Genomic DNA, 7242 nt, shown 5'->3' on the forward strand with positions numbered 1-7242 from the left:
CCGATCATGAAATATGTTTAGGCCCACAGCCTGCCTTTGGAGTGCCACTACAAGATATACAAGTGTCACAGGTATTTTAATGGCCTCCTATGCAACAGGTAACATAGTTCCAGAAGCAAACTGGACTGCATTCAATACCTCAAGGAACAAACATGGGAGGTCTTTTGATTCTTGCCTTGGCTGCTTCTGTAAAAAAGGTCTTGGTAACTCCAAACGTCATGTTAAGGAAAAAGTTCAACCTCATCTTTAAAATGGGGCTGCCTCAAGCTTTTCCATCAGAGATTTTATCCACGTTGTGCCATTGATGAGTTTTGTAGTGGCAATGATATATTCTGTCCCCCCATCCTCCAACTGAGACAGAAATCGGAGGGCAGCAATTTCTGCAAATGTTACTCCACCAAGGAAAAAGATGAGCATCACCTTGTTTTCACCTTGCTGACCTGCATTAAAAAGACAGACAGATTAGTACAAAAGATTAGTAGAAAAAAAATCCCTTTCCACCATCAGAAAGCTTGAGATTACTTAATGATGATATTGCAAAACCCTAATCATGGATCAGGGGACCTGATGAATATAAGCAGGAAACTATGGCTGCAATATTCAACTTGTCAGCTTAGCATAGCCCTTATTATGGTATTGTTGATAAACTTTTCCCAACAGGCTTGTAAAAATTTCTTGAGAGACATACAAGTCTTATTCTACACTAGACTCAATCCTAGAAGAATTCTCACCAACAATAGCAAAGACTGCCTACAGTATATTCATGGAACAATTAGACACAGCTAAAAAATTTCCCTAGTGGAAGGAGACATTGTTAGTTTGAATTTAAATAAATGACCCATTAAAAAAAAAAACTTTTGGTTATTTTACTACTTGACACGTATCCATGGCTTATTCTATGATAGAACAAAGCCACAATACTGAACAAGTAAGCAGTGCATTGGTTTACATTTACTTAGACCAAGGTGGACAAATTATGGAATTCAGGAGCCAGTATGTCCAATTCAGAAACCAGCAAGATTTTTCTGTAGGAGTCAGCTCTATTGACAACTACACCAAACCTCAAAAGTTGTGCCAGCTGTAAATGTTTAAGATAATGCCTTGGCTACCTGGCTCCTGGGATTTGGCTCTTCCAGTCCTGACTTAGATGGAGAACAAGGATTCAGCCAAATCCTACCAACATCCATCATCATCATTAAACTGGACAAACACAGATAGCTTTGAAGTAGCCAAGGCTTTGCAAGCAATTAAAAATATTTAGAACACTGGGCAAAATATTTAATTTACCCTTGCAGTAGGGATACGCCGCCACCACACTGCAAGGGTTAACTGCTCATTTTGGTCTAATGAGTAATTAAAAAAGTAATACTCACCCAATCCTCTGAGCTGGCAGAGCAGAGGGGACGCAAGGCTCAAAGGACTGGTCTAAGAGCATAGACTGGTCCTTTGAGCCTTGCTTCCCCTCTGCAGTGGTCTAAGGTCCCTGAGCCATCACGTTCTATACACAGTGTATAGGACATCAGGATGCTGAGGGACATACCATCACTGCAGTGAAGGAAACAGGCTGGAGGGAGCACTGTCACAGCCGGCTGCCTCAGTGGATCGGGTGACTATAACTATGTAAATGTCCTCCCCCAGGCACAGGCAAAAATAAAACGTTTGCCTGGAGTTCTGCTATAAACCTTTCTCCACATCATTACACAATAGGACTGACTATGTTTTACGTGTTAAACTGTTGTTAAGAATGGTGATGCATATAGCAACATCTCAGACTCTAACGTACAATGAGAAATTAAACATGGAATCCAGGCAATGACCTCGACACATATGACTATATACCTTCTGTGTAGTATGCAAGGAAATCATGCAATGATCAATGACACTTACAAGACCTGCATATCTTACAAGATATACTGTATATCTAACAAGAACTGCATAGCAAATGACTCCTGCACAGTTTTAAGTTCCAGTGACATAAGTGTAAGGAGGGAAAAAGACAGCCTATGAAGGGGACATACAGAATGAAGAGAGAGGAAAAACTGAATTATAATATACAATAAAGTAGGTCACATACGTTTCTTCATCAGACCAGGAGGCAGTGACTGCCGCTCTTCAAACTGGGGCCCAGGAAGGAGTTTTAAAACCTCCTCAATGCTTCTCCAACCAGGCCGAACCAGTATTTGTGCCAGACGCACGCTGAGAGGCGCATAGCCGCTATATACATAGGAGATGTCATTGGGATTCTGTATAGAATAAAAATAGTTTTGGTTTAAAAAGAATCTTTTTTTATACAAGTAATATGGCAATAAGCAGAAAAAGCAAATGATACACAGTGTAGTGTGCTTTCTACCTAAGAGGCCAATACGTTAACATGAAGAAGTGACAATGTGCATATTCACAGAGGTGGGATGTTGTACATTTTACGTTTCGTTGTTCTATGTCTTCTCTTTTGTACTGGTATAAAAGTTTTGAAATTAAGTTAAAGAAAATAGGGTTCAAAACTGTAGTTACTGCCTGTAGAAACCAAATGAGAATTCTTGTTTAACGTATACCTCTCATGGCAAAAGTACGGAGGCTGCTATTGCTGGCCACCTTCTGAAAATACTAGTTGCTTGGCTTGCTTTAATACTTTCTGAGCTACTGACCTATCAAGAAGCTTGCAGATCTAGAAAGTCAAAGAAAGGTCTTAATTCCCTGTTTGCATACTTGTTGCAAGTCAGGCAATTAGTATTTACATTAGGTAAAAAAAAAAAAAGTCAGCCTCTATTTTTTTTATGACTGCTTTCCTTTAAAATGTTCCATAAAATAAGAAAAGGTAATATCCAATTGGGTGCTACCAGTATATGTTACCACTGTAATAACATATACATCAATCATTTAGAAAACACTTAAAAAGCTGACAAGTACTGCCAGAGACAAATCTTTTTCCTTATGGCTCTTAATTGCACTATAAAACAGTTTCAAGAAAAGGTCCGGTCCAGTGGAAATACCCATGAGGACTGATAAACATACTCAGTAAAGCAATAAAAAGGTCAGAAATCATGTGCGACAACTCAGGTTGTGATTTACTGTAGTCAGTTCACTGATGTGATTAATTCATTCTGACTGGTGGATATGGGCTTTTTATTTGGCATATATACATTATGCTTTATTCAATTCTGCACACATGTCCCGACTCACCTGCTCATTGACATCATCCATCCAAAGACGCAAGGTCTTCCTGATGGTTGGATAATTGTTCCTGCTGCCAGTCTGGGATTTTAAAAGCCCCGCCTTTTCCAGATTGTGCAAAGTCAAAACATGTTCATATCCATAGGTCTGCAAGGTAAGAGAAAAAAAAAAAAAAAAAACATTTTCTATATTAAAAAAGAGCGAGACAAATATAGTGGAACTAAACCCTCCTATCTGATATGGATGTTGTCAACTTAGATCTAAATCTGCAGTTGACATGGTGCTACACATGTGTTCGGCAATGACACTGGCCATATGAGGGCTTGAAAGTTGAGTTGAGAGTTGAAATAGGCATTCAGGGAACTGTGACTTATCACCAGAGGCATGCCTTGAATGTAGCATACACTGTGCATGTGCTGGTGGCACAAAATTAATGAAAACATTGCAGAAACAACACTGGTGGGTTTAAGGATTTTTTTATGAAAAGCATGTCTCCCTTCCAGAACATAATGGTAGTGGCAAAGATGGATTGGTCAGTGGCAGTCTAGATAGACTCACTGCTAGCGTTGCCACAAATTCTAGGATATCCACAGATACAAGATCAGAGTCTCCCAATCTGACAGAAACAACATCATGTGTGTTCTGTGTGTGGGAGGAACTAGTAATCAGAGATTTAGAAACTTCCAACTAAGCACAAGAGTAGCGATAGAACAAAAATGCAACAAGTGACAATAGAGGGAAAAAAACAAAAAAAACCTTCTAGTGTGTCCTGCCCTGTTAGATCCAATTCCAAGATCCCTAACAGGCTTCAAAATTCCAAATGTGATTTATAAGAACCTGTGTATACTAGCCCCCAAACACCAGCACTATTTCTGATCATTTCAAATGAAATTCCTGAGCAGTAGGACGTTGCACATGGCTCAGGGTTTATTTTAGCAGATGCCTTCTATGATATGCATGGTGTTTCATGTCTTGTCACCTGATCTCCTGGGGGCTAGATGATTGGACAATGTTTTGAGGGAATTTCTCTCCCCCCCCCCCGGTTTTATGACCGACTACAGACTCTTTCCTTTGTTCTTCCATTATTATTATTTTTTTCCTTTGTGTCCCTCCCTCTTATTGTATGGTAATGTACTTTGTATGTTCTCAAAGTTTGCATCTAATTTTTTTTGATGCACCTTGTTCTTGTCCTTTGTAACAAAACTCTTAATAAAAAATATTTGATTAAAAAATTCCTGAGCAAGCATCACACACACACAATTTGTGTAATTCACCTGAAGTATCTCCTTCTTGTAGAAGTCCAGCACTTTCTGCTTGAGTCCAGTGTTGCACACAGACTGAAGGCAGACTAGTCGTAAGATCTTTATCAGTGGGTCTCTCTTTGCAATGCAATCTTCTATGTGTGGATTTACCTGGATCAAAAACACAAAGAATGTAAGGGAACAGACCTTTAATTAAAACCTGGTGATTTGTCTGAACCCTTGGAACTTTTGATACACAAAATGAAACGTAAAAAATATCAGATCCATAAGGATTGCGTGTCATATCATCATGTAAATGCCCCCACAAATGCTCAAAAAGGGTTTTTATTATTCGTACAGGCTGGTGAGCAAGTAATCTGCTAAGATATTGCAGAGAACTGACTCTTTCAACATTATAAGTGCTTGGGAAGCTGCTAGGGAGCAGAGCGAGACCACTGAATTCTTAAAGCTATAATACACCATTGTTCTGCCAAGGAGTTACTTTTACACTTTCATATAGGAATGCACAGATACTAGTATCGGTGCCGATACTGAGTATATGGGGCAAGTAAATGCTACCGATGCCTATCCCAATATCGGAACTTCTTGCCCCCTGGCTTTCCGATTGGCCGGGAAGCTCCACCAATCAGAAGTTACCAGGGAGCATGTAGCTGGCAAGCTGGCAGATCAGGAAGATAAGTGGCGAGTCATTACCCACCGCCCAGCTTCTTGATTGGCCAGAAAGTCGGCTCCATGGTTGCTCGTCACCTTCCCGGCTAATCAGGAAGCTTAATTAATGGGACTTCCGGTATTGACGAGTACCGTAAAAAAAACGGTATCGGTGCATCCCTACTTTCATATAATGCTACAAGACACAGGAATGCCCCATGCAGAAGACCTGGAATCAAAGTTACAAGCCATCCTGATTAAAGTAGGGGGGTGAGAAGGGTCTAAGGCTACATGTAACAATACAAATAGTTACCTTGTAGGATTAACCTTTTATTGCTTTATAGAGCATTAAATGTACAATAAGCAAGTTTTGGGATTTCTGCATGGTATTTGACAAATCCAGACTACAGAGGGCCACTACAAACTAGCGGTCACTAGAAGCACAGCGGAGAATTGGCACTATTGTTTATTTACATATTCCCACAGCTCCACATTATCAGAACAATCCCCCTTATTTTTTTATATGTTATTTTAGAAGTGGCTCCAGTTATTTTGAAAATCAGTATAAACCAGAACTAACCTTGTCGGTGTCAAACCCCGACATAAATTCTTGTTCCACTGTTAAATTATCAAAGAACGTTTCTGAAGCTGAAAAGAAAGAAGCACAAGTAGTCAAACTAGCATCCCCGGATTCATAAAAAGGCGTACTAAAGTATGCCATTCCTTCATGTCTTAGATAAAACAAAAGTGCTCAGAACCAGGCCCCATGCACACGGGTTGTCTGCAGAAAACACAGGAGAAATGATCATGGAAGGAAGTATACCCCACTTTTATGCTTCCCAGGTCACTTTTTCCTGTGTTGAGATTTTCCTGAGTTCAGCCGTGTTCAAACCGATTTAGTCACATAAAATCAGGCTGAACACTTCCATAATACAGAAGATTCTCGTTTATGTAAAACACAGCTAGACTAAATGCACCTAGACACTGCTGAACATCTAGATGTGCATCCAAATGCACCTTTATTCTCATTGCTATGTGCTTAGGGCTTAATGCTGCTCTGTACTGATTAGTAATCCCTTAAATCTAGTTTTCTGTTCAAGAATTTCCATTGGGTTTTAGAACAAGATTACAATAAGGCAACAAAGGTGGGTAACCAACATAGTAAACACATTGGGGAGGAATTCATCAATTTGGCTGCATCATCAGCATCTTTTAAACTGCTGTATCCCCGATTTCTAGTGCATATAGGTGACAGATTTATTATCCTGGTTTGTGTTTCATTGTTAAATGCCTTCCTAAGTAGAATGGTCTCAAAATTGTCCCAGTCGCTAAACTGTCGCAAGCTTGCAGGGAACCTTCAGGGTGACAGCTGAATTATCTCCAATACTTTAAGAAGTGCTCAGGAGAACTACTAGAATGTGCGGCAGTTGAGGGTTTTTAATGTCGCAAATGCTGGACGCAAATACTGCGCAGTTGAGAAATTATGTCAAATGTCGCAAAAAAAAGTGCAGTGAGTTGCAAACATGAATACGTCCCAAAAACACTTCAAAAAGGCGCATAACAGAGATAAAAACTTTGCAGTTGGTAAGCATGAGATTTAGGTCAAACACATTCATACAAGGCGAGTAAGCCAAAGCTCTAGGGTCCTCTACAGCAATAAAATAAATGTGCATATAATTATAGCTTACAACAGCAGTGAAAATCAGCTAAGAAAAGTGTTCGTCAAAGACTAAAGTTGGGCATGAAGAGTAAATTTAATTTTAAAACTACTGTAGGTACCTGAATTTCACTCGGTTTCAGCCTTTTGCACACCCTTGTACTGCAGCACTCAGGCTGGGTGCCAATCAGGTAAGCAGATTGTAAAGTATGCCAATAAGGAATGAGCTGATGGGAGGAGGGAGCAAACTGAGCAGAGAGATGACCTTGTCAGTCTGCTGCTGCTCCTTGACTGTACAGTTAGCAGGGTAGTATTAGCAGTGCATTCCTTGATTGCAATAAAGACAGTAGTGTGCTGTGGGAATCTCGGTAATAAAATGGATAGAAATGTGAATCTGTTGGCTCCATACATTTTTATTTTATCTGTGTATTATCTGTGTGTATCTGTGTATTTAGAGATTTGCCTGGAGTTCAGCATTAACAATATCCAAGGCAATGGATGGGG

At 39.8% G+C, this 7242-nt stretch overlaps 1 protein-coding gene across 1 annotated transcript in view; it reads right to left on the reverse strand.

Moving 5' to 3' along the window:
• Positions 1–213: 213 nt before the first annotated feature.
• Positions 214–7242, reverse strand: part of VPS33A (VPS33A, CORVET/HOPS core subunit) — a 26677-nt gene continuing 19648 nt past the window's right edge. Inside the window, exons 9-13 of the mRNA XM_018557045.1 lie at positions 5662–5729; positions 4446–4583; positions 3181–3318; positions 2075–2243; positions 214–440 (exon numbers count right to left, since the gene is read on the reverse strand). Of these exons, the coding sequence (XP_018412547.1) occupies positions 247–440; positions 2075–2243; positions 3181–3318; positions 4446–4583; positions 5662–5729 (707 nt within the window). The 3' untranslated portion in view covers positions 214–246. The remainder of the gene's footprint in view (positions 441–2074; positions 2244–3180; positions 3319–4445; positions 4584–5661; positions 5730–7242) is intronic.

This window comes from Nanorana parkeri, unplaced genomic scaffold (genome assembly GCF_000935625.1).
Source record: "Nanorana parkeri isolate BGI_ZX_2015 unplaced genomic scaffold, ASM93562v1 scaffold13, whole genome shotgun sequence".
In the NCBI taxonomy this organism is placed as follows: Eukaryota; Metazoa; Chordata; class Amphibia; order Anura; family Dicroglossidae; genus Nanorana; species Nanorana parkeri.